General features: G+C 37.1%; 1 protein-coding gene across 3 annotated transcripts in view; it reads left to right on the top strand.

Moving 5' to 3' along the window:
• SEC23A (SEC23 homolog A, COPII component) overlaps positions 1-27640 on the top strand; it is a 66245-nt gene extending 38605 nt beyond the window's left edge. For all 3 annotated transcript variants that reach the window (XM_078448309.2, XM_078448311.2, XM_078448308.2), the window contains exons 15-20: positions 6385-6462; positions 9150-9311; positions 11251-11337; positions 12876-13031; positions 15331-15396; positions 26249-27640. In XM_078448309.2, coding sequence (XP_078304435.1) covers positions 6385-6462; positions 9150-9311; positions 11251-11337; positions 12876-13031; positions 15331-15396; positions 26249-26338 — 639 coding nt within the window. In that variant the 3' untranslated portion in view covers positions 26339-27640. The remainder of the gene's footprint in view (positions 1-6384; positions 6463-9149; positions 9312-11250; positions 11338-12875; positions 13032-15330; positions 15397-26248) is intronic.
• Positions 27641-27989: the final 349 nt, after the last annotated feature.

Here is a 27989-nt window from a genome sequence, read left to right as displayed (position 1 = left end):
CAGGCGCCCCTAAGCTATCAGATTTCTGTTTCTAGCAGGAGTTTTTTGTGCTCTTTGTTTAGATTTTTATGTAGTTTTTAACACATTCTTGAGTGAATTAGTCTTTGTTTAATAAGATCAGAGGGGCGCCTGGGTGGCTCAGTCAGTTAAGCGTCTGACTTTGGCTCAGGTCATGATCTCGTGGTCCATGAGTTCGAGTCCCGCATCAGGTTCTGTGCTGACAGCTTGGAGCCTAGAGTCTGCTTCAGATTCTGTCTCCCTCTCGCTCTGCCTCCTCCCCCTCTTGTGCTCTGTCTGTCTCTCTCTCTCTCTCAAAAATAAAAAAAATTAAAAAAATAAAATAAAATTTGTCGTTAAGTAGCGTCATCCAGAACTTTTTTTTTCATTTTAACTTCAAGAGTGTTTTTATACTAGCACCTCTCTGTGAAGAAAACAGTGTTACAACATCAGCATATCTTTTTAAAAGAGGTAAAACCTCTCATAGAGTCAACCATCAATTGGACACCATCAGTACAAATACCAACACAGTTCCTCTAAGATGAACCATTGTTTCTAGATAGGAAGATAAAATATTAAATATATTTTGACTTTTGCTAGTTTAGGACAGCAGAAACATTTTCTTGAATTTCACTATCATTTAGCAGTTAGACATGACATTAGTGAAATCAGTTGACTCATCAAACTGAATAGAGAAGCTGTTATATTTTTAAGTGGGCTTCATACCCAATGTTGGGCTTTAACTCACGACCCTGAGGTTGGGAGTCTCATGCTCTACCTCCTGAGCCAGCTAGGCACGCCCTTTCCTGAGCCTTTTCAATGAAGGTGACTTTGTTTTAATAAATACTTTATTGTTTTGAGAAGAAGGTATTTGAAGTAATCAGCACCTTTATTTGCTAAATGGCTGTGATTTGTAGGAAAGTGCTTTTGCATTTTATTAGAACTATTTCTGAATTTGTAGGTTATCAAATATGACAGAAAATTTAATAGTACAACTTGGTTATCAGTCCACATAAAACCCACTGATAAGTAGCTTTCATTGTAAATATAGACCTTTTCTGTGTCCTTTGCTGCACGAGTGTAGTGAAGTGACTCAGAAGATTATAATTCTTTAGAATTCTTTGTGGGCTTATGTCTAGAATCTTTTTCTTCTATCTTACACCTGAACTTCAAAATTTGCTGCATTGTTTGACATACTTGTAAAACAGAAATACTATTAAAATATAAAACAAAATGGCCTTGTAAAGAACTAAATGAGACAGTTAAACAAAAAGTACAAAATTACAAAAACCTAAAATTATAATTCATGTCTGCACATTCTGCAGTTTTATAGCATTACAATGGCAGTGCAGGGCTTTTGGGGATAGAGAATAGATGAGTCATGGCATGCTGAAAATTTTACTCTTCTGTCACACCAGTATAGCTTGTCTCTTCCATTTTTTAAAAAAATTTTTTTTAACATTTATTCATTTTTTAAGAGAGAGAGACAGAGTGCAGTCAGGGGAAGGGAAGAGACAGAATCCGAAGCAGGCTCCAGGCTCTGAGCTGTCGGCAACAGAGCCCGATGCAGGGCTTGAATTCGTGAACCATGAGATCATGACCTGAGCCAAAGTCAGACGCTCAACCGACTGAGGCACTCAGGTGCCCCATATCTTCCATTTTTTAAAAACATATTTATTTTGAGAGAGAGAGCATGCATGTAAGTAGGGGAGGGGCAGAGAGAGAGGGAGAGAGAGAATTCCAAGGAGACTCCATGTGAAGTTTGATGCAAGGTTTCATCTCAATCGTGAGAGCATGACTAGAGCCGAAATCAAGAGTCAGACGCTTAAATGATTGAGCCACCTAGGCACCCCTAGCTTGTCTCTTCCTATAATTCAGTTGGCAAACGTGTGTAAGAGAAAATTGGTAGAGGTAATTTGGGAGGAAGAGGCTGGCATTATCAGACTATCACCCTGCTTTCTGGGCAAAATAGCTTTCACCAGTTATTGGTGGCCTCCCTTGTCTTACATCAAAAACTGGAAATGGAGTTCTCCAAGTGAGCATAGTCCTACTGCATAGTGCCACACAGGACTGTAAGATGGCTAGAAGAAATTGCTAATAGGATTTAGAAAACTGTCCATCATCGTGGCTGGCATTTTATGGTATGCAGAGTTCAAACACCAATTTTTGACAAAATCACAGTCTCTTATGAACCCCTAGTGACTAAGAGACCCTCATATGTGGTAAATGTGGTGAGAAGGTGATCTTTACATTTTTCTTTGATTGAATATTAGCATACAGTTGAAGTGAAGCTTCAGGTGATGACCAATGAACCTTAGTTATGGAAGCTAAACACTTTTGTACTGATTTCGCACTGCTGAAATTTTAGCTGTAGCAATTATAACACAAATAGAGAAGGGGTTAGTAATACCTTTTAGGTACTATACTTTTGTAAATTTTTGCTAATGAAAAAAAATCTATGAAATTATATCAAACTTCTTGCCTTAATTTGGCATAGTGAATATAATTTTCTTTTTTTCTTGATGACTCTAATTTTTGTTAAACATCTTTTGGGGCACCTGGTTGGCTCTATCAGTTAAGTGTTTGACTTAATTTCTGCTCAGGTCATTGTTCTCACGGTAGTGACATCTGAGGCTCTGAGCTAGGCACGGAGCCTGCTTAAGATTCTCTCCCTATGTCCTGTCTCTTTCCTGCATGCAAGCCTGTGTGCATGCATTCTCTCTCAAAAAAATAAAAAAAACCCAAAAAACAAAACAAACATCTTAAAAAAAAAAAATTTTTTTTAATGTTTATTTTTGAGAGAGACAGAGCGTGTGGGGGGGGGGAGGGGCAGAGAGAGAGGGAGACACAGAATCCAAAGCAGGCTTCAGGCTCCGAGGTATCAGCACAGAGCCCGACATGGAGCTTGAACCCGTGAACCGTGAGGTCATGACCTGAGCCAAAGTTGGATGCTTAATTGACTGAGCCACCCAGGTGCCCCAAAACCAAGCATCTTTTTAAAAAAGACTGTTTTGTAGATAATGGGGCAATGTATGGCCAGATCGGTGCCGTACCACAATTGCTTCTGACATTTTTACTCTAAGTCTTTGCTTCCCTTTGTCAGAATCACTTAAGACACTGGTATCAACATATGATTTGTTGCATCCATCCCCAGTCTCTTTTTGAGTCCATCTTATTTATGCCCAGCTTCATGGATTTGTTTCTTACCTTTTTTGTTGTTGTTCCTTACATTTTTGACTCCTGACCTTTTCTACTGAGTGACATCCTTTTACAACTTAAACTTGATATTTGACTTTTTTTTTTTCTATTTTAGACTTTTGGTTTACCGCTAACAAGTGTTTTGTTAGTTATTTTGAAAATAATTGTTTTTTCCCTGTTCAGTTCATCTGATTAGATTTGGCCTAGGAAATGTCTCTTGTTTAAGACTCTTGGGACTTTCCTACTAAATGCTACCCCAGCCAAATTTTTTCTTAACATTAGTGTGACAAGGCACTTTACATGTGTTTTTTTTTTAATTTTTTTTTTTAACGTTTATTTATTTTGGAGACAGAGAGAGACAGAACATGAATGGGGGAGGGTCAGAGAGAGGGAGACACAGAATCTGAAACAGGCTCCAGGCTCTGAGCTGTCAGCACAGAGCCTGACGCGGGACTCGAACTCACCACGAGATCATGCCCTGAGCCAAAGTCGGCCGCTTAACCGACTGAGCCACCCAGGCGCCCCTAGATGTGTTGTTTTTAAAGATGACCACATTTCTGGGGTGCCTGGGTGGCCCAGTTAGTTGAGTGTCCGACTTCAGCTCAGGTCATGATCTCACGGTCTGTGGGTTTGAGCCCCGTGTCAGGCTCTGTGCTGATAGCTCAGAGCCTAGAGCCTGCTTCGGATTCTGTGTCTCCCTCTCTTTGGCTCTCCTCCGTTCATGCTCTGTCTCTCTCTGTGTCAAAAATAAACAAACATTAAAAAATAAATTAAAAAAAAAAAAGATGACCACATTTGTCAGTACCATTTTCTTTTTATTTTTTCTTAATTTTTTTTAAACGTTTATTTATTTTTGAGACAGAGAGACAGAGCATGAACGGGGGAGGGTCAGAGAGAGAAGGAGACACAGAATATCCGAAACAGGCTCCAGGCTCTGAGCTGTCAGCACGGAGCCCGACGTGGGGCTCAAACCCACGAACTGTGCGATCACGACCTGAGCTAAAGTCGGACGCTTAACCGACTGAGCCACCCGGTGCCCAGTACCATTTTCTTATAGAGGTTAGACTTTGACCATTAGGGTCCTTTTGTTTGTATGCCTTTATGCATAAATAATTACTGAATTAAAGACAGAACTAGATATCTTGCAAGTGTTATTTTCCTCAAGAAAATTATATTACTGTTGCTTTATCTGCCTGGTTTTATTAACTGTTGAATAAGTCAGACCATGAATCTTTGATACACTTCCTTTATGCTTCAATCTTTTTTTTTTCCCATCTATATTTGTGTTTTGGTTAGGTTGTATAGGACTGTTCCTCATGATTCCAGTAATTAATGCTAGGGCACTTGATAAATGTTCAAAAAATTTTTAAGAAGTGGGGCACTTGGGTGGCTCAGTCGGTTGAGCATCCGGTCATGATCTTGTGGTCTGTGAGTTCGAGCCCCGCATCAGGCTCTGTGCTGACAGCTCGGAGCCTGGAGCCTGTTTCAGATTCTGTGTCTCCCTCTCTCTCTGCCCCTCCCCCGCTCATTTCTGTCTCTCTCTCTGTCAAAAATAAATAAACATTAAAAAAATTAAAAAAAAATTTTTTAGGAAGTAATGCAAAGATTAGAAATGTGTATATATATTTATATATATATATATATAATGCAAGTTTTATATTGTTATCTGTAGTATAACCTATACAACTTTAATCTATACATATATACTTATACCCGATACATACTTTATTTAGGTTGTATATATAGTTTATACTTTAGGCTATATTTATCAGGAAATAGGTTAATATGCATTTAACCTGGAGGCAGAAGGACTTTTAACATGAAATGAAAAGCAGGAGCATTAAATAAGAATATTAAGAGATGTATTAAAATGAAACAAAATCTGTGTGGTAAAAATACCATTAGCAGAATTTAATGCCATCTTTTATGTATGATTTGTATGTAGGACATATTCTTTACATTTGGCAGAATGTGGAAATATTCATGTATATGTGCTCTTATAAATCAATAAGATTTGGGCAAAAAGAGCAAAGGTCATGAACAAGGAATTAGCAAAAGAGGGAATGCAAGTGACCGGTAAACATAACGAAAAAATTATCAATCTTATTTATAATCAAAGTTAGAAAATAGAAAAAGACAACAATATTTGTCAAACTGGTAAGAATTAGAAAAACACAGTAATGCTTAAGAATTGGTTAGTATTCAGGGAAACAGCATCATAGGTTGTAGGTTTGAATTGTACAACTTTTATAAACATTTGTATAACCTTATATGTAGAAGGTAGCTGGTGACATATATCAAAAACTTAAAAACTTCTTTTTACCTAGAAATTCTACAACTAAGAATTTATCCTAAAGATATAACAGGATAAATATATATGCTAATAGTGAGGGATTAGATAAGATTGTTATGGTGTATATTTTAATGTAGTGGAATACTAGTCAGCTTTTAAAAATGAAATAATAGATTATACTTAGTTATATGAAAAATGTTCAGTGGAATAATAGATTATATTTAGTGATATACAAAATGTTAATAATGCAGGGAAAATTTTGGACGTAAGTCTCAAACATGCCCTACTCTGAAAATTAGCCTTGTGGATATCACTGGTTACCCAAGTATAACAACAATGGGCTCCTGGCTGGCTCATTTGGTAGAGCATGTGACTCTTGATCTTGGGTCATGAGTTCGAGCTCCATGTTGGGCATAGAGCTTACTTAAAAGAAAAAAAAAGATTTCTTGGGGCACCTGGGGTAGCTCAGTCAGTAAGCATCTGACTTTGGCTCAGATCATAATTTCATAGTTTGTGAGTTTAAGTCCCACATCAGGTGAGCTCGAGCCCTGCTTTTGGTGAGCCCCACTTATCTGTCTCTCCCTCTCCCACTCTCTCTCACTTGTGCCCTCTGTCTCTCTCTCAAAAAAAAAAAAAAAAAAAAAAAAATCCAAACATTTGAAGATGAGTGGTTACTTCATTGGAGCAATATGTTGTTTGCTTCTCAAATTCAAATGTATTTCTTTAGTTGTAATTATTCTCTTGGTAAGTCTATAAGTAATATTCAAATTTTATCCTATATCAGTTATCTGCCTTCTAAAGAGTAATAGCCTTTTAAAAATAGAAAACATATAGGCAAGAGGGTTGTTTAGCTGTGTGCCAGGGAAAATATTGCTAACACATTTTATTTTATTTAGTGTCAGAAATTTGGAGAATATCACAAAGATGATCCAAGCTCCTTCAGATTTTCAGAAACTTTCTCCCTTTACCCTCAGGTGAGTAGATAAAAGGTCCATGTTCTTTTCTTAGTGTTGGCAGTAGCATTGGGTCTCATTTTTCCTGTTGTATTTTATTACTCGTCTTATAGGACCTGTTGTATTGGGTTATTCTTTTGGTAATGTTGTAAGTTTGGGATAGCTAAGAAATCACTATTGTGCTTGAGTAGTCAGTGAAAAGTATATAGTATTTTTTTTTTTTTTACACCCACCCCTAAATGTATAGTATTTTTATGATGGCCTTGAAAATATTCATCTGTTTGTGGTGAGTAGAAATTTACACTGGAGTCCTAGTGTGGAGTAGAATCAGATGTCAGGCAGATTAACTTTTACTTTCCATCTAATATAAAGGATCTAATTACAGTAGTACCAAAAGGAAGTAACTTTACTGGTCAGCTAGTCTTACAGAACAATCTGATATACCAGGTAAATAGAAAGAGCTGATTTTATGTATCTTAGGGAAGTTTTTCCACTTGGGTAGTTGAATCTACCTGTCTTATTTTGATCGATACTTAAAAAAGTCTAGGTTGCTTATTTATATGATGAATAGCATAGGTAACATTTATTCACCTGAGTTCTGTGTGAAGGGAACTTTAGGAGAATAAAGATGGCTGACATGGATCCTCCTTTCAAGGATCTTTCAGTTTGAAGGGTGTCATTTGAAATATACCTAATGCAGAACAGAAAGAGAGAAATGCTATGAGAGATATGCAAAACTTAAAGGAAATTTAGAGGAATCCTTCCAAGTGAATGTTGTGATACACCTTTATAGAAGAAGGAGCATTTTAGCTCAGTCTGGAATAATGATTATATTGAGATGTGGAAATTTAAATTTTGCCCATGAAAACTTTGCTTAAACCTTCAGCTTTCTTTTCTGAACTACTCTTATTAATATTTTTTTTGAACATTTTTTATTGATCTCTGGTGTAGAAACTTGTTTATGCAGGGAGACTTCCCTAAACCTCTGGTTGCAGGTTTGGAGAACTAGCAAAAGGCAGAGTCTATTTGTTTTAAAGCAGACAGAACCGTTTTGATTTGGGAATCCTTAGGCCTATTAGTAGCAGAAACTAATAGGAAAGAGAATGAAGGCATTAGCCTAATAAGTATTTGACTGAAAGCCATACACTTTCCTTTTTCTTCTCTCCTAACTCCAAACCTTCTCTTTAGGCTTTTGATAGTTGATAGATCTCCCAAGAGATCTGGACATCCCATCTTTTCCCCTCTATTGGAAATAGCAGAGGGCCCAGAAATAATTTTTTTGGGGGGGTTTCAAAGCCTGATGGTCTTCCAAAAGGTGGCATAGCTTACATTTAAAGAAGGTCTTTATTTCTAAAATATTTACCCCCAAATTTACCAATTACACATTTCTGTTAGTAAGGAATGGCTAAAGTGGTGAGGGATGAGAGAGCCTCTCAGTGAGTTCTGATCACTGAAAACAGAAAAGGAATGAGAATGTCACTGAGCTGCCTTTGCTGGGAAAGAAGCGTGGACTGAGTCCCAGGCAGGAGCAACACACAAGCACTTGGGCCCTGAGGGCTGAAGGAAGTTGGGAGGAAACTCCAAGACAAATGAGAATTCTTTGGAGAGCTGATTCTGTTGATTGTATCTGAGACTCTTATTCAGGCCTAACTCTTCCCCTTTTGAGCTCTTTAATATGAGGAGTGGGTAGAAGGAAAATGAAAGGAGAAAGAAGTAATGAAAAAAAGTCTAGAGAATGTTTCTTAGGGATGAGGAAGAACTTAAAAATGTGAATATATGTAAGTCCTTTTCTTTTTTTTTTGTCATCGCTGACCCTTCCCAGTACAACTTTTGAGAGCCCTACAAAAAGTAGAAAATCTGTTAATCTACTTTTACTCTTGGAGTCTTTTGATGGTGGTAAGGAATAGTAATAAAAAAGTTCAGAGTTGTGGCCAAAGATATGAGGAATAAAAACAAAGGATGCTGATAATGCACCATGTAATATAACTTAGACCAGAGCAAGGAGTTTTTTGTTCCTATTTTTGTTTTCCTTTTGAGTCACCTCTTTTACTTTAATTTTTTTATTGTTTTGTATATACATACACACACACACACACCTACACACATATTTTTAATTAACTTATTTTTTGAGAGGGAGAGAGTGCACATGTGAGCTGGGGAGAAGAGGGGCAGAGGGAGAGAAAGAGAGAATCCCAAGCAGGCTCCATGCTGCGTATAGGACGCCGTGACCCTGAAAGTATGACCTGAGCCAAAATCAAGAGTTGGACACCCAATGGGGCGCCTGGGTGGCTCAGTCGGTTAAGCGTCTTACTTCTGCTCAGGTCATGATCTCGCGGTTCGTCAGTTCGAGCCCCGCATCGGGCTCTGTGCTGACAGCTCAGAGCCTGGAGCCTGTTTCGGATTCTGTGTCTCCCTCTCTCTCTGCCCCTCCCCCGCTTGTGCTCTGTTTCTCTCTCTCTCTATATATATATCAAAAATAAAATGTAAAAAAAAAATAAAAAAGTTGTACACTCAACTGAGTGTCTTCTTGTTGAATTATATTTTTAAATAACTGATAAAGATCATAGTAAGATTCTGAGGAGTACAGTTTAGAATGTTCTTATTATAACTTGTTTTATTGTGTTAATAGTTATAATCAGATGCTTTTGTAATAGTAAACTGTTGCAATAAAATCAGTAAAACCTATCTCACATGTTTTTTTCTTGTAGTTTATGTTTCATTTAAGAAGATCTCCTTTCTTGCAAGTTTTTAACAATAGTCCTGATGAGAGTTCATATTATCGTCATCATTTTATGCGTCAAGATTTGACTCAGTCTCTAATCATGATTCAGCCTATTCTGTATGCATATTCTTTTAGTGGACCACCAGAGGTAAGAGAAACAGAAAACAAAAATTTGTTGCTGTGATGTGTCATCAAAAAGTGAAAACAATTAAGTTTTTCTTGGAATATAGTTACTACATACAAGAATTTAGTTTAAGAAGTTATGTTACATTATTCATATATTTGCAGATATTTATGAGTGCTTATTATATGCTAGATTGCACTAGGAAATCATTTAAAAAAATAGAAAAATTGAGGTGGAAGAAACTTTTAAGATCAATTTATGCAGTTATTTGGTTGATCAAATTCTGTAGGGTTTATGATTGTTCTCATATCTTTAACGGTGCCCAGAGGTAATGATTCTAGAACCTGTAGCTTATTCCAGGGTTTAGTGTCTGACAGGACATTCTGTCTGAACAAAGCTTCTTGCTTAAAATGTCATTTTCTTGTAGCCTCTCTTGAACATGAGATACAGTTGATTATAAAGATGTATGCTTAGGTGATGATAAAGTTATCCGTGATAAAGCTATGCCATTCCTAGCAAACTGTCCCACTTATTTTAACCTATTATCAAATAAACAGTTTTTTCTATTTTGTAGCTAATGTTGTCTGTTTTACCACTTAAAAGTATATAATGACTATATGTGAAAATAATATTGAAGAATGGTCAGTATAAAGAGGGTATTTATAATATCTCTTGATTCATGATCTCTCGTGATGCCTTTATATACTGTTTTGTAAAAAATAGTTTATAAAACATTCTATTTTGTTACTATAATTTTTTTTTAGCAGTTTGTCATAGTTTCTACTTTTCTAGAAAATATAAGGTGTTAATGTGATGGTCTAGTTATTTATTTGGTCTTGTAGTTCTTTGAATCAGAAAAGAGAGTTTTAGAGATTTTGTTTCTAATTTCAGAGTAATATATGTAAATTTAGATACCTGTAAAATGTAGATTACTGTTTAGAAGAAATCTGGAATCCCATCATCCCTATTACCTGCTGCTGTTAAATTCTAACCTTGCCATTTAATCCATGAACGCCATTAGCTTCATTTACTTAAGGCTTTGCTTTTGGAGTTTTCCTCCTTCCTGCATCATCACCTGCTGTTCCTCTGGATCATTCTCATTAACATAGAACCCTAAATAGCACCCACGTTAAAAACCAACAAACAGAACCACCTTTGGCTTCACATTTTTTCTAATTGCCACCTCATTTCTTTGGTCTCACTTGCAGCTAAACTCAGTAAGTTACTTGAGTAACTGTATGATCTCACCTCACATTCTCTTCTCAACCTAGATTATTCAGATTCTTGTCCCTAACATTACACTGAAACAACTCTTACCAAGCGGCTACCAATGTCCCACATCTTGCCAGAACTCTCAACAGCATTTACCTAATGAGGATTGTCCTTAGAAACCTTTTGTCCTAGGCTTCTCTGACACCTGCAGTACCTACTAGTTTTCCTCCTAATCACTGCCTGTTCCTTCTCCGTCTCCTTTTGCTGACTTCTTCCTTTCAGATCTCTTAAGTGTTGGCATGCTCTAGGGCTCTATCTCTGGATTCTTCTCTGTCTTCCTTTCTCTGAGTGATACAGTATAATCACATAGCTTTAATTACCATCTTTATGCATGTGATACCCAAATTTATGTCATTAATTCTGGCCACTCCCTTTCATTTTCTATTTAGAACTATTTTTCTGTCTCCAAATTTCCCCTTTCCCAAGCTTTTTGTCTGTCACTCAGTGGGGTCATCACCAGACTTAGGAGTTATCCCTGATTTTCTCTTGGCTTTACTCTGGTTTTCTATTGTTACTTTAGTTGTGATTTCTCAGAAAATTAAAATATACTGTAAGAATTCATGAAAGCAAGATGTCTTAAGTTGTAAGGTAGAAATTTAAAGTTTTAAAAATATCTTGGAAAGATCTATTTTGTATCTTTAAATAATTTATTTTTCCATCTTCCTCTTCTCTCATTGTTTTCTTCCATTAGCCGGTTCTTCTTGATAGCAGCAGTATTCTTGCAGATCGCATTCTTCTCATGGACACGTTCTTCCAGATTTTGATTTACCATGGTGAGGTAAGATTCCATAGCATTTAAAGGCATGCATGTGTGTGCAATAAAGTCTTTTTATTTATGGAAACTTTCCCCTCTTCACTAAATGGCTACTGTTTCCTCTATGATAAACTTTTATTTCCATTTTTATAAAATAGGTTTAAATATGATTTTTCCTACTACAGGTTTTTAGACTTCATTTGCAGTTTACCCACCTGTGGTTATTTTGTCCATTTGTCTACATACGATTCAACAAGTGGATTTTACACAAAGCATAGTATTGTGAAAGTAAGGACATCGATGTAAACATAGGAGTATAATACTTTTGATTTTACCTGAAGACCTCAAGAGGAGAAAAGTCTGCCTTTGTCAGTAGGCAGGCTTTCCCTTTCATTATTTCACGTAATCATTTAAAAAGTATTCTGTATGATGTGTATAAAGCACTTTATTCTTAAAAATATTCCACATGATCTAAAAACTCATTTAAAGCATAAGTGAATTAAAATTTATACCTTCTCTTAATTGGAATGGTAAATTATTGAAAAGAGAAGAATATTTGAGTAGTCAGTAAACTTTAATTCAGTTCTTTAGCAGAGGTCTGTTCATTCCTGCACTTACTCACTCAGCAATAATTAAATGCTTTCTCTGTATAAGAAAGTACTGTTTTCTGGATGCCTTGAAAGATAGAGATTCGTTTTTCATAGACCCACACTCAAACTTCTAGTCTAGAATTATAGTAACTTGTGCAGATTTACTTTTCCAATTGTTTTAGTTGTGATTTTAGATTTGCACTGTAAGAGTAGAGGTGTTACTCAAAATATCCTTTTGAGTAATATTATCTAGACCTTTTAAAAGATTTACTGATTATTGTTTTTAATTGATATCAGTACTAATGTCCTTTAATTTTTAAGAATAATGCCTATTACATGACAGAGTGAAATATTTTGCTTTTGTGTGTGTGTGTGTGTGTGTGTGTGTGTAATTTTAAGTAGCTTGTTAATGTAATTAAAGGAGAAGTCTGAAATGCACATGACTGTTCCTCTGTTAACTACAAAGATATAAAGTGATGCAGAGTATGTATTGACTGATGCAGTTAAGTTAGAAACCAAACCAAATTTAAATTTTTGGTTGATTTAATCCCATGCTTTTTGGAGCCATTACCTTAATAAAAGAATTGACTCAGATGCTCTTTCCAGGCATATTTATAGTGTTATTGCTATTATTATTAAAGTTTTTATGTTTTCGTGTCTTGCTAGAATGTAACTCCATTGATAAAGATTTTGTAATAGTCGGTGATTAATTTTGGAGTATCTGGGAAGTCTTCTGTTAGCAAATTTTCTGGTTTATTACTTCTTTTTACTTTTAAAGGAGAAGTAACCTCATTTTTCATCTATTTACTCAAAAATACTGAAAGCAGTATTAATTTAAAACCTGAGATAAATGAAATAATGATCTATAGTTTTTTTATTTTCTGAAGATTAATTCCTTTGTAAAAATCTCTTAAAGATTTTGAATAGGTAAGAAATTAAAAGTAATAATTCCTTTAATTGTTTTAAAATTAGACCATTGCACAGTGGCGCAAGTCAGGATACCAAGACATGCCAGAATATGAAAATTTCCGCCATCTTCTACAAGCCCCAGTGGATGATGCCCAGGAGATTCTTCACTCCAGATTTCCAATGCCAAGATACATTGATACTGAACATGGAGGTAGCCAGGTAAGTACAGTTAATTTGCTTGTTGCTAGTTTTGTAATGAGTTGTTGCTATTTGCCTTCTGACTTTAATTTGAATAGACTGCTTCCCAAGGCAAGTAAAAGAGGGAGGAGATGGATAGGAGGAGGTTTACAAGGGAAAATATGCTTGCTTTTTGCCTTAGCTTTGAGTGCAAAGCAGTGGTTATTGACTCGTTACCTAAAGCTAGCAGTTTCTCCCATCTTCTGCTACCAGCCCAGATTTAATAACAGAGCCAGGATGGTGTTATGGTGGTTTGTCTGCTTTAGCTGAGCAAGAAGAGCAAGTTGGAAAATAATTTAGTGTACCTTTTTCAGTGTAATTTTCTTTAATCTGTGTATTTAATGAAAAAGTCTATGAATATGAAGTTTATGGTAACAATTTTTTGTTTTCTTCATTCTGTCATTTCAGTTTTGTAGAAAATTGTCATGTAATAGGAAAACATTCTGATATTACAAAAGGCTTTGTGGTTTTTAGAATTATTAGGATTAAATAAGATACATGTACATATACACATGTACACATATGTGTGCATATAGCCTTTCAGAAGGCTAAGTTGAAGACCCCTTAACATACACTCTTTTTTTTTTAAATGTTTGTTTATTTCTGAGAGAGAGAAAGTGCAAGCAGGGAAGGGACAGAGAGAGAGGAAGACACAGAATCCAAAGCAGGCAACAGGCTCTGAACTGTCAGCACAGAGCCCAACGTGGGGCTCAAACTCATGAACTGCGAGATCATGACATGAGCCAAAGCTGGACACCCGACTGACTGAGCCACTCAAGAGCCTCCTCCCTTCCGCCTTTTTTAATTTAATTTGAGGTTGAGAGTAAGTGGGGGAAAGGGGCAGAGGGAAAGACAGAGAATCTCAAGCAGGCTTCATGCTCAGCATGGAGCCTGATGTGGAGTTCAATCCCATGAGCCTAGGATCATGACCTGAGCCAAAATCAAGAGTTGGATGCTCAACCTACTGAGCCACCCAGACACCCCCATACACTTGTTTTTTTTTTTGTTTGTTTGTTTTTGTTTTGTTTTTTAACTTTGTTTTTATTTATTTTGAGAGAGAGAGCAAGCAGGGGAGGGACAGAGAGAGAGAGAGAAACAGAATCCCAAGCAGGCTCTATGCTGTCAGCATAGAGTCCGATGTGGGGCTCAGTCTCATAAACCATGAGATCACGACCTGAGTAGAAATCAAGAGTTGGACACTTAACCGACTATGTCACCCAGGTGCCTCAGGTGCCTCTGTACACTCTGAAAACACTTTTTACTTCTCCCTTGTAATTTTATTAGAATTATAATAAAGTAATTATAGATTATTATAAGTTTGTTTCTCTCCTCCTTAAAGGCAGGGATCTTGCTTCATTTATTGTCGTATCCATAGTGCCTAGTGCAGTATTATAAAGTAGGTGGTAAATATCAGTAACTATTATTCAGAAATGATAGCAGTTATTTTTAGGATTTTATTATATTTATAATAGGAGCTACCATGTATTGAGAATTTGCAAAGCTGATAGTACTTTACACACCTTATCCCATTGGACCCTCCTAACAATTCTGTTGTTACCTCCATTTTACAGATAATAAAACCAAGACTTAGGTTACTTGTCGCCAAGGAAACACAGTAAATGCAGAAACTGGGATTTGAATCTAGGTGTTCTGACTCTAGAGCCAATTTTCTTGTGTTAAGCTGCTTACTCATAGAGTAGAAAATGATTTTGTGTGGTACTTAATTTCAAAAGATAGGACTGCTTGTGTTCTTCCAATATGAAATTATATTCATGCCTGGTTCTCTCATCAATGTCTTACCATCTTACCATGTATAGTGCTATTTTCTGCTTTTATTTTGGTTATTATTTTTACAATGATGTGACTTAATGGATAGATGGTTAAAATGTTAGGTAACTTGTCTTATGGAATAGCCTGCAGTTTAAAAAAGTTTGAGAGTCATTGTTTAAAGAATGTATAGGTCACTTTTTGGAACTTCAAACCTCTGATGATGTTTCAGACCAAGTGTTTAGTAAAATTCACACTAATCTTGTCCTACTTGTTGCACACATAATTTTTATATACTGAATTTTTGACTAATTTATTATTTGTTGTTATGAATGTATGATTTAGAGAGAAGAGGGTATATTTATTTGTAACATGTAGTGGCCTACTATTTCCAAAATTAGTTCATTTTTAAAAAGTTGCCTTTTAATTAAATTTTAGATCACATAATGTATTTGTTTGGTTCATATTAACTAAATCTATTTTTGATGGATGTTATTTCTTTTTTGCTTTTAAGGCCCGTTTCCTGCTTTCAAAAGTCAACCCTTCCCAGACTCATAATAATATGTATGCCTGGGGACAGGTAAGTGTAAATAGTGGATCTTGGAAATTATTTCTTTATGTATTTAAAGTTTGTCATTTTAATGAGAACTACACATTTTCCTACATATTTGCTAATGATTTCTGTTGCAAAAGTAATGAAAAAATGAGTAGAAAATCGAATTAAGCATTTGGTGTCACCATAGAAAGTAAAAAGTAATTATGTCAAATAGAATTCCTTCATATCCCGAGTTTAGTACTACACCCTTGAGACAAAAAGCAATATGGTATATAAGATAGGAAGTGATGATTTAAGCCAATACTAGGACATGAACTACAAAAGGGCCACACATAGTAAGTTGGAGAGGTCAGGGATTGTAATTGAATAAGAGTGGCAGGAAGCCTGGAAATCATTGTTAATATATTTTAATTTTTTTAAATGTCCTACCTCTTGATACAGTATATCAACATTTATTGAGTGTCCAATGTACAGGATTCTGTATTGGTACTTTAGAGTACATAGTGATCATCCTTTTTTTTTTTTTTTTTTTTTTTATGTTTCAGGTTCTTATTTAAATTCTAGTTAGTTAACATACAGTGTAATACTTGTTTCAGGAGTAGAATTTAGTGATTCATCGTTTTTATCATCCCTGCTTTTTTTTTTATTTTTTTATTTTTTTAAATGTTTATTTATATTTTGAGAGAGACAGAGCATGAGCCGGGGAGGGGCAGAGAGAGAGGGAGACACAGAATCTGAAGCAGGCTCCAGGCTCCGAGCTGTCAGCACAGAGCCTGACACGGGGCTTGAACTTACAAGCCATGAGATCATGACCTGAGCCCAAGTCAGACACTTAACCAACTGAGCCACCCAGGTGCCCCTTGATCATCCCTGCTTTTAAAGAGTTTGTAGTCTAGTATTAGGAAAAGATACATATCTGAGTAATTAAAATACACGAGTCAGTATAAGATATGTTGTTTTAGAAAGATATAAAATATAGAGGGTTTAGAGAAGGAAGAGAGCACATGGTGGCAGCAGGAGACAGTGTGTGATAAGAAAAGAGCTCAGGAGAGGGGACATTTCCTTATAGAATGGTTACTATTTGAAGAAGTAGAAATTGTATGAGGAAGGGAATTCCAGGTAGAGGACAGTAAGGTACAGGGACATATAGGGATGAATAGAACAATAAACTGGAAATGTATTGTGCAGTTAAATTGTAGAGGATTTTGAATGCCAGATTGAGTGCTGAGGAGCTGAATCTATTGGTAAGTAATAAAACATTTTTTGGGCAGAGGAGCAAATTTGAGTCTTAGAAAATATAGTTGAATCTTAAGATTAATTGAGAACAGTCTGTAGGTTGAAACTATATTTTGAAGTAATCCAAATGAGGGGGATTGAAGGCAAGATAGTGAAAAGGAATAGATTTTGGTGATATTTTAAAAGTGGAACCAGTGAGATTTGCTAGAAGTTGTAGGAAAGTAAAAGTTACTCTAAGGCAAGATCGCTAAATGCAAAATCTGAATTCTGATTGGATTCTAGATTAGAGAAAACAGCTATAAAGAACATAAATGGGATGATTTGTATCCCATTTGAATATGGACCATATATCAGATACAGGTATAATATTAAATTTCTGGAGTGTGATTCTGCTGTTGTGGTTATATAGGAGGGTGTCCTTGACCTTGGGAGATATATCCTGAAGTGTTTGGGGGTGGGGCACCTGATTGGCTCAGTCGGTTAAGCATCCGACTTTGGCTCAGGTCATGGTCTTGCAGTTCATGCATTTGAGTCCCGTGTTGGGGTCTGTGCTGACAGCTTGGAGCCTGAAGCCTGCTTCAGATTCTGTGTTTCCCTCTCTCTCTGCTTCTCCCCTGCTCATACTCTGTGTATCTTTAAAAAATAAATAAACATTAAAAAAAAACTGTTTGGGGGTAAAATATCATGAAGTGTTCAACTTACAGAAATGATTCAACAGAAAAAAAAGGAGAGGAAGAATATATAGAAACAAAGCAAATGTGGCAAAATAAAATGTTAATCAGTGAATTTAGGTAGAGTATGTGGGTGTTCATTGTACTTTTTTCTCAACTGTTCTGTAGGTTTGAATTTTTAAAAAATAGTTGAGGGAGGGGCGCCTGGATGGCACAGTCAGTTAGGTGTCCAACTTCGGCTCAGGTCATGATTTCGCAGTTTGTGAGTTCAAGTCCTGCGTCGGGCTCTGTGCTGACAGCTCAGAGCCTGGAGCCTGCTTCAGATTCTGTGTCTCCTTCTCTCTCTTCCCTTCCCCCACTTGTGCTCTGTCTCTCTCTATCAAAAATAAATAAATGTAAAAAATAGTTGAGGGAGTACAAGGTAAATGTAGGGTTTTGAGCCTGGGTAACTAGGAGAACATGTGCCAGTAAGTGGGAAGGTAGAGAGAAAACGTTTGATTTTACGCACGTTGAGTTTGAGGTAACATCTAGATGGCCAAATTGAGCAGGGTGTTAGAAATTTGCGTTTGGTGATGAGGCAAGGATGTAAAAGTTGATCATGGACAAGTTATATTTAAAGTCATCGGTGTTACTTGTCCAAGGAAAGTGCAGAGAGGCAGAGGAAGGATGAGATAAAACCTTGAGGAAGTACAAGTGGTAGGAGTATTTTATAAATAATTACAGAGGTGGGAGGAAAATGAAAAGAATACTATACCATGGCATAATAGGTGAGGGAGGACTTTATAGAAAAAAGAAGCAAGAGAGTTAACAGATTCTGAGATGCTGCAGATGTTTGAAGGAGGATGAGGGTAGATGGATTTCAAGGGTCATTTGTGGCCTTGGTAAGCAGTTATTTTATTTTATTTTATTTTATTTTATTTTATTTATTTTTTTAATGTTTATTTATTTTTGAGAGAGAGACAGAGTGTGAGCAGGGGAAGGGCAGAGACAGAGGGAGGCATAGAATCTGAAGCAGGCTCTAGGCTCTGAGCTGTCAGCACAGAACCAAACGTGGGGCTCAAACTCATGAACTGTGAGATCATGACCTCAGCCCAAGTCGGACATTTAACTGACTGAGCCACCCAGGCACCCCTCTGGTAGGCAGTTTTATTTTATTAAAAAAAAAAAAAATTTTTTAACGTTTATTTTTTTTTGAGACAGAGAGAGACAGAGCATGAACGGGGGAGGGTCACAGAGAGAGGGAGACACAGAATCTGAAACAGGCTCCAGGCTCTGAGCTGTCAGCACAGAGCCCGACGCGGGGCTCGAACCCACCGACTGTGAGATCGTGACCTGAGCCGAAGTTGGACGCTTAACCGACCAAGCCACCCAGGCACCCCTCTGGTAGGCAGTTTTAAATAGTGGTTGAGTAGAAGATAGATTGTAAGGAATTAGTGGGTGCTAAAGAAGTGGAGGTTGTAATTGTAAATGGTTCTTTTGCAAATTTAGCCTGATTTCAAGTAATAGGATAGAAGGTTGATTGTTATTAGGGTAAAGGCACGGAGTTTATTTGTAGACCAAATATAAGATGCTGACAAAATAACAGCTTATAACAGCTTATAGATATTTAAGATCCTCAGAAGCAGACCATGTGATCACAAGCACGATATGGAGTTTCAGCATTGGTAAGGAGGCAGGACATTTATTTCTGCAAAAGCAAATGGTATGAAGGGTGATGACAGAGAAGGACATTGAGGAGAGAAAGCTCACATTGGGTAATTGCCTGTTTCTTTTCAGTAATGGTGAATTATTTGCTAAGAGTGAGAAATGCTAGGGGTAAAGGACTAGAAAATAGAAAAGATGTTAAAACAGCTATAAGGAGGGGCGCCTGGGTGTCTCAGTCGGTTAAGCATCAGACTTTGGCTCAGGTCATAATCTCGCGGTGCGTGAGTTCGAGCCCCGTGTCGGGTTCTGTGCTGACAGCTCAGAGCCTGGAGCCAGTTTCAGATTCTGTGTCTCCCTCTCTCTCTGACCCTCCCCCGTTCATGCTCTGTCTCTCTCTGTCTCAAAAAAAATAAATAAACGTTTAAAAAAAAAAAAACAGCTATACGGAATATAAGAAAGCAACAGCAGGTAAATAAGCTTTTACAGCAGTGAGGGGCCACTTTATTTACTATTAATTTCTGTAGCTTGCTTCCATTATGTTCTTTAGCCATGCTTTATAGTTCAGGCATTGCATCAAAGATGATAGACTTTGGGGGGTGATTTATCACTTCAGATAAGAAAGATGGACACATTAAAGGGAGTGCAATAATTTAGAGCAATGTTAAATGACTATGAAGTTCAGGCTGGGTAGAAAATAAATGAAGCAGTGATTAGGATGAAGATGCCTTCCGTTTGAATATAGAGGTGCCTCAATATTTTGCCCTCATTTTTCTGCATACAATTCTCTTCTTCTGGGCAATTGCATACATCCTGTGTCTTCAGCTTTCATCTGAGGCTAACTTACAAACCTCTCCCTTTGGTTTGGCCTCACATTGAGCTATAGACTGTTACACATCACTTGAGTTTCCTTAGACATTTCATAAGCTGTGTGTGCCAACTTGAACTTCTCTTTCATACCATCTTGTTCTGCCTGACTTTCTCATTTTTACAGAGGGCCCCACCATATCTCATTTCCCAAGGCTTGGAACTGTAGTCATTTGCATTTTATTTTCTCCCTTCTGTCTCTAACTATTCACAAATGGTATTTCCCTTATCTGTTCCCTCCTTTCCCGGTCACTAACTGAGGTCAAGCCCTGTTACTACTCACATAGACTGTCAGTGCTTCAGCCCTTTTCTTTCCATTTTGGCACTGGCCAGAGTAGTCTCTGTAATGCAGTTCTTGGTCAGAGTACTTCCTAGAAATCTTTAATCTTAAAGAACCCCTTATGGAATTACATATAAACTCTTTATAAGACCTTCTTTTGAGGGTACTTATGGCATAATCCAAATAAGTTTTCCCACTTTTAGCTACTGTTTAGTCTTATTCCACTTTGAATACACTAAGCATGTTACCCTCTGTGTGACTTGTCCCCATCACCACTTGTACACATGGTAGCCGTCCATCAAGGCTGAGTTCAAAGTTCACGTACTCCTTGAAACTTTTTCTGTCATTGCATGACTTGATTTGTATACTATCTCTGCCCCTTCATTCCTTATTTTCATCCATTAAAAAAAAATTTTTTTTAACATTTATTCATTTTTGAGAGTGAGAGAGACAGAGCATGAGCGGGGGAGGGGCAGAGAGAGAGGGAGACACAGAATCAGAAGCAGGCTTCAGGCTCCAAGCTGTCGGCACAGGGCCCAACGCAGGGCTCGGACTCATGGACTGCGAGATCATGACCTGAGCCGAAGTCAGACACTCAACTGACTGAGCCACCCAGGTGACCCCTCATCCATTTCTGATGGGCCTTATCCCTCCCGTTAGATTATAAGTTACTTGGGAGTAATAGCTATGTCCTTTTAATTTTTGACTTTCCACAGTACTTAAACGTAGCATGTATTGAGTATTACAGATCTGGGCAGGAGAACAGAGATTAGAGTATGGGAGCTTTGTGGAGGTGTTCAGGAGTTAAGGAGCATTTATGATATAGATAAATAAGTTGAATCCATGGTCTAAAAGTTCTGAAAGGTAAGGTTTTTATAGTGAGGACAGGAGCTCACTCTGGGAAGATGTAGAAAGAGTATATAGCACATGAGAGTAAAAGATGTATGCCTATATAATGGATATACATATAAATCATCAGTATCACTCTACCCCATTCCACTTGCTGTAGAACAAAAAGCCAACTATGACGTGGAATTTTGGAATACAGAATGTACCATAAGTCAGCCTTTCCATTATACTTTAGTTATCTGAGTACTGGTTTTAGTTCTGGATCTCACAACTTAAGAGAAACTTGTTTAGGGAAAAAAGTTGCAAGAAAACAGGAAAGTAGCACCAGTTAATGAAGTTCATGGAAATGGTGATTAATCGTCAATATGGAGAAGGGGAGGTTGAAGGATACTTTAAAATAGTATTTGTCGGGTCCCCTATCAAATGCTCTGAGGGGCCAGGTGACTAACAGATGAGTGAAGCTGGATGAATATAAGAAAATCTGATACTCTCATTGTGAAGAGGCAATACCTGGGGTCAGAGGGCTTATGGGAAGGATACAGAAATCCTTTTCCAAAGGGGGTAACTGTTCCTCCCCTCCAGCTGATTGTTGCCATTCACATAATTTAGTTAACAAAATGTTGTGAGCCCACATTAATGCAGACCAAATAAAATATATCTTTGTAGCTTAATTTCTGCATTAAAAAATATAGTTTAGGGGCACCTGGGTGGCTCAGTCAGTTAAGCATCCAACTTCAGCTCAGGTCATGATCTCACAGTTCATGGGTTTGAGCCCTGTATCTCGCTCTCTGCTGACAGCTCAGAGTCTGGAGCCTGCTTCGGATTCTGTGTCTCCCTCTCTCTCTGCCCCTCCCCTGCTCACGCTCTGTCTCCCTCTCTCAAAAATAAACAAACCTTAAAAAAAATTTTTTTTAATGTAGTTTAGATCATGTAAATAATAACTTGCTTCTTGCTTTTCTGGGTTTAAATTACAACATGGGGGCACCTGGTTGACTCGGTAGAGCATGTGACTCTCGACCTCGGGGTCATGAGTTCAAGCCCCACATTGGGCATGGAGCCTACTTAAAAAAAAATTACAACATGGAGATGTAGTTGGTAGACTTATAAAGAACTTTTGAGCCGTTAAACATGGAGAAACATCATTCTGGGCTGGTAGTTGAAACCTCTATAAGTTTTCAAAGTCTTCTCTTTGCCTTTTCTTCCTTGTGTATTACAAAGTTTAATACGTGCTTGATATGCACGGTAAGACTTGGTAAATATTAGTTTTTCTTGTTATCAATGGGGAAAGAAATTAAGTCTCTCCCTAAAGATATTTTAAATAGGAAAGAAAATCTGTTTTAAACTTTGAAGTTTAATTATTATAGCCTGGAAGCAAAGGCATAAATGAGAGCCCTAAGGTCTTTCTTGACCTACGATTTTTGTAAATTATGCTAATATTTTTATAGATATCATAACTAATAAATTGAGTCTATGCTGTTTTAGTTACTGTGCTAAGATTTTTATGCAGTCCTATTTAATCATCAAAACACTCTTATGAGGTGAGTACTATTAACTGTATTTTTCAGAAGAGGAAATTGAGGCTTATATAGCTTAAGTAACTTATCCAGGATCACATAGGCAAATTATGGCAGGTCTGGATTTGACTATAGGCCTTTATGACTGGAGAATCTGAATTTTTAATCATTAAATTAAATTGATGATTGCTATTTAGGAAGTTAACTTAGTAGCCAGGCATTTTACTAAAAATTATACAATCTTACACTTTAGTTTTCTTTTTGTCAGAAATCGAGTCCCCAGTGAGTTTTATCTATGGATGGCCTGAAGAGGGCACCACAGCAACACTGTTTCCCCATTGCTTGTAGTGCTTCATATACTAAATGATATAAAGTTTAGATCTTTCTGCCTGAACCTGGATATATTTTAAGGAGGAAAAAGGTGCAGTTGAAAAATTAAGATCAATCAGCTGCAAGTTTTTGATAAGTTTGAGGTGACCGTTACTATTTATAATTTCAAATAAGATCTCTACAGTATATAAATTAGAAAATTGATATATATTTTGCCTTGACCAGGAGAAATAGATCTGAGATTGGGTGAATTGAGGTGGAAAATGTGTAAATTGAAGAAAAATCAGGAATAGTTGCAGAAAGAAAAAATCCAAGAGCTACCAGGTTATTACTAGTCTAAGTCATATTTTTGAGACCTTTGCTTCTCTGTGTTAACTGTGAATGTTGAATAAGGAAAGATATTTCAGTGTTATAAAATAATAGGTTTTTCAGAAAAGGTAATAATGATAATAGTTGAAACATGTATTCCTGTTGTGTGTGTCAGGTATTCTGTTTCTTTACACAGTTGAATTTTTTAATCATTATAACAACCATGTGAAATAGGTCCTGTTATTATCCTTATTTTAAAGATGAGGAAACTAAGACACAGAGGGGTTAAGTAACTTCCTCAAAGTCATACAGGCAGTAAGTGGCTGAGCAAGGAACTGAGCCCATGCAGTCTGGCTCCAAACTCCAAGCTGTTAATCCCAGTGCTATTGTCTCCCTTCCTTAACAAGTTTTTAAAATTCTTATAATTAGCTCATGAAAATACGTAATAAAATGGACTTTTCTTTATTCAGCAGAAGTTATGGCAGGTCTGTGGCTATGCCAGACTAGAATTTACAAGAGCTATAAATTTCCATCTTACAGTTGATCCTTACTTGCTGATCTCTGAAAATTACCTAACTACTTTGTTTTAGATTTTTTATATTTACTTATAAATGAGAACTTGAGTATTAGGTGAAAAATTTAAAAATCCAGATATAAAATCTAGAAAACCTTTTTTAAAAAATTATTTATTTATTTATTTTGAGAGAGAGAAAGAAAGAGTAAGTGGGGGAGGGGCAGAAAGCGAGAATCCCAAGCAAAAATCCTGGGGTTCAATCCCAGGAACTGTGAGATCATGACTTGGGCCGAAATCAAGAGTCAGATAGATTCTCAACTGACTGAGCCACCCAAGCACCCCTAGAAAACCTTTTTCATTATTAGTGGATTGGATTACCAGGGTCATTCTGTCAACACAGTTTTTATTAAAATAAAGGATAGGAATTTTCCCTAACTCTTGTTACTTAGAACCCACAGAGATCAATTAAAGTGACTTGAATGAAAAGTTATAAGAATAGTTTATTTTAAAAATGCTGTGTGGATGCCTGGGTGGCTCAGTCAGTTAAGTGTCTGACTTTGGATCTGGTCATGATCTCACAGTTCATGAGTTTGAGCCTTACATTAGGCTCTCTGCTGTCAGCACAGAGCCTGCTTCAGATTCTCTGTCCCCTTCTCGGTCTGCCCCTACCCCACTTGTTCTCTCTTTCCCTCTCTCTCAAAAAAATAAAAATGTAAGATTAAATAAAAATACTGTAAATATTCTTCCTTCCAACTGGCATTTCTGTTAAAATATGTGCAGTTTTTTTTTTTTTAAAGTCGGGGGGAGAGGGTCAGAGAGAAAGGGAGAGAGAATTTCAAGCAGACTCCATGCTCAGTGCAGAGCCCAACGTGGGTCTTGATCCCGGGATTCTGGGATCATGACCTGAGCCAAAATCAAGAGTCAGATGCTCAACTGACTGAGCCACCCAGGTGTCCCCAAATATGTGCAATATTATTTTCCTTATTTTTCTTTTTTTTTTTTATTTGAGAGAGAGCTTGTGAGCAGGGGCGAGGGGCAGAGGGAGAGGGAGAACAAGAGAACCTCAAGTAGGCTCCATGTTCAGCACAGAGCCTGACATGGGGCTCTATCCCATGACCCTGGAATTATGACCTGAGCTGAAAGCAAGAGTGGATACTCAACCAGCTGAGCCACCCTGGTGCCCTGAAATATGTGCAATTTTATTTTTTTATTTTTATTTTAGAGAGAAAGCGAGGGAGCACAAGCAGGAGAGAGGGGGAAAGAGAGAAGAGAGGGAGGGGACAGAGAGAGGGAGGGGGGGAGAGAGAGAGAGAGAGGGAGAGAGAATCTTAAAAAGGCTCCATGCTGAGTGTGGAGTCCAGTGCAGGGCTCTATCCCATGACCTTGGCCAAAATCAAGAATCAGAAGCCCAAAATCAAGAGTCAGAAGCTCATCCGACTAAGCCACCCAGGTGCCTCTCAAGTGTATTTTAGTAGGCAGCAATAATCTCACCAAGAGAGATTTATTCCTTAGTAGTGATAAAAGCGGCAATACAGTCAAGACAAATGAGCACTTACTTTAGTACTATAAAGATTAAGTTGGGTCTGGAGCTATTCTGATTCTGCAGTGCAAATCTGATGCTGACCACTTACTGGTAATGCAGATTCTGCAAGTGAAAGGACATGGTTCAGAACAAGACTGCCCCCAACTTCAGATGCCAGCTGCAGGTGGGATCCCAGGTTCCCTGTACTTCTGACCAACTAGCTACAGATCTGTGTGTGTGTGTGTGTGTGTGTGTGTGTGTGCGCACGCGCATGCGTGTGTATGTGTGTGTGTGTGGTTGTAGGGGGTAGCTTCCCCACAAGCCCCCCCTCAGGTTTGATAATTCCCTAGAACAACTCACAGAACTCAGGAGAGCACTGTTACTTATGATCACAGTTTTATATTAAAGATTACAAATAAGGATTAGCAAAGAGACCCACAGAGTGAGGTCTGGAAGGGTTCTAGATAGAGCTTTTGTGCTCTTTCTCTGTAGAATCAGGATGTGTCACCCTCCTAGCATTGATAAATTTGTTAAACAGGAAGCTCCACTGTGCTTTGGTATCCAGAGTTAACTTGTTTGTTTCTTTACTACCAGCCAGGATTGATTGAATCTCCAGCTCCCTTCCTCTTTTCCCTCCCTTCACCTCACTTCCCTTCCCTAAAGGTCAGGCTGTCTTAAATCCCCCCACCCCACCCTCTAATCATATTGATCTTTCTGGTGATTGGCCCTCACCCTGAGTTATCTCAAAGCATAAACTCAAGTGTGATCTGAGGGCTTATGAATAACAAAGACACTATGTTAGGAAATTCCAAGGAATTTCCCTCTTAGGAACCTGGGACTAAGTAAGGCCAGTCAGATTCTGTATTATACAACTGGAGCGTAGGCATTATTCTGCTTACAGTGATTTTCTTGTGATTTATTTATTTATTTACTTATTTACATTTAAAAAAATGTTTATTCCTTTATTTTTGAGAGAGAGAGAGAAAGAGAGAGAGTAGAGAGTATGAGCACACATGTGCACAAGCCGGGGAGGGGCAGAGAGAGAGAGGGAGACGGGATCCAAAGCAGGCTCTGTGCTGTCAGCACACTCTATGTTAAAACTGCTATGTTTTAATCATAGCAAATATCCTTCTTTTCTTCCAGGAGTCTGGAGCACCTATTCTCACAGATGATGTTAGTTTACAAGTGTTTATGGATCACTTGAAGAAACTTGCTGTGTCAAGTGCTGCTTGAAGTGCTAAACATATTAAGGACACTTAAGATGAAATAATACTTCAATTTCCTTTTTCAGTTTATCTGTGGAAACCAATACAGGTATCTCTCTAGACTCTTTGTATTAGTATGGTTTGAGACATGTGGGAAAATGTTCACATTTGTAGAATAAGCTGGAATATAAGAGCAATAAGAACAAATTTATTTTGCTTGCCACAGTATTATGGCTGGTTCTAGAAATCTGAGGTCTTTATAACTTAATTATGTTAAAGAGTTGAAATAGAGTTGGCCTTGCACTACAGAGACATAACTCATTTGTATATTGCAGAAAAATACAAAGTGGCACTGAATGTCCTTGCTGACTTTTTGAAAACTTGTTTCTTGATTTTAACCAAGTAAGCAAAATCATTGACAGTAATGATAAATGTGAACATTTTTGCCTATTCGTTGAAATATATCTGTGATTTTCGAGCACTTATGTATACACCTTTTTCTGTACTTATTCTGTTAAGGCAGATTTATTTTTATGATGATTTGTTTAGGGATTATTTGACTTTATATATGGTAATTTTCATGAAGATAATTTAATGTTTTTGGTCATTTGGAAAAATAGTTTAGAGATGGAAAGTTTTTTGGGGTAACAATCCCACAACTGACAAATGTGAAATTCCCATAAAGTACCCAACCTATGTAATGAGACGTGATAAGTTTTTTAAAAAGGGAGATAGAAATTAAACCATTTTGTCAGAATGCATTTTAGGAAGGCTTTGCAGTAAAATAACTGTCATCACTACTAAACCAAATTTGGTTTTTACTGCATGGTTATGTTGTTTCCCCTTGTTTTTCTGAGGTAAATTTTATATTATATCCTTCAGTATTTTAACACTATTTTGGGAGTTTACATATTATTTCTTATTTCTGCTTCCATATTGTGAAATGTATTAAGTTCTTACTCAAACAGTATTATATAATATTTTGTTGAATTATATCATGTGGTGATGCTCAGTTTTATTTTGATTTATTCATTAGTATAATTCACTTTTACCTTTTAAAGTTTACTTGTAGCAAATGTTTACATTGCTAAAGCCAGATATGTTTGACAATGAAATTTATATCAAGTACTGCAAATAAAAGGTGGTGCTATGATAAATGCTTGGAAGGACAGTTTGATGATTGTACTTGCATGAACACAATCGTATGATAAAACAGAAACTTAAAAAAAAAGTTTATATGTTGTATTCAATTAAATAAATTGCTCTGTTCCATTTTATTTGAGTTGAACTGTGCTAGGCCTAAATACCAATAAAATATACTTTTTCTGTGTTTTCCTGCTTATTTCAAAGTCTAATAAAGCCTGAGAAGCCTAATGTAAAATTAGAGCAATTATAAAATCTGCTATGAGTAGATTAAAAAGTATTCATTTTTTAAGAATAGCAGCTTTATTGGGGTATAATTCACACACCCACACAATTCACCCATTTAAAGCGTACAGCTCAGTGGTTCTTAGAATATTCAGAGTTGTGTAATCATCGACCACAGTTATTTTAAATGTTTTTATGTATTTTTGAGGAAGAGAGGAAGAGCACAAACAGGGGAGGGGCAGAGAAAGAGGGAGATGGGGGTGTGAAGCAGACTCTGCAGTGACAGCAGAGAGCCTGATGTGGGAGTCAAA

The sequence above is a fragment of the Panthera onca genome, chromosome B3, assembly GCF_046562875.1.
Source record: "Panthera onca isolate mPanOnc1 chromosome B3, mPanOnc1 haplotype 2, whole genome shotgun sequence".
Taxonomy (NCBI): Eukaryota; Metazoa; Chordata; class Mammalia; order Carnivora; family Felidae; genus Panthera; species Panthera onca.
The sequence above is the reverse complement of the archived record's forward strand: the minus strand, read 5'-3'. Positions and strand labels throughout refer to the sequence as shown.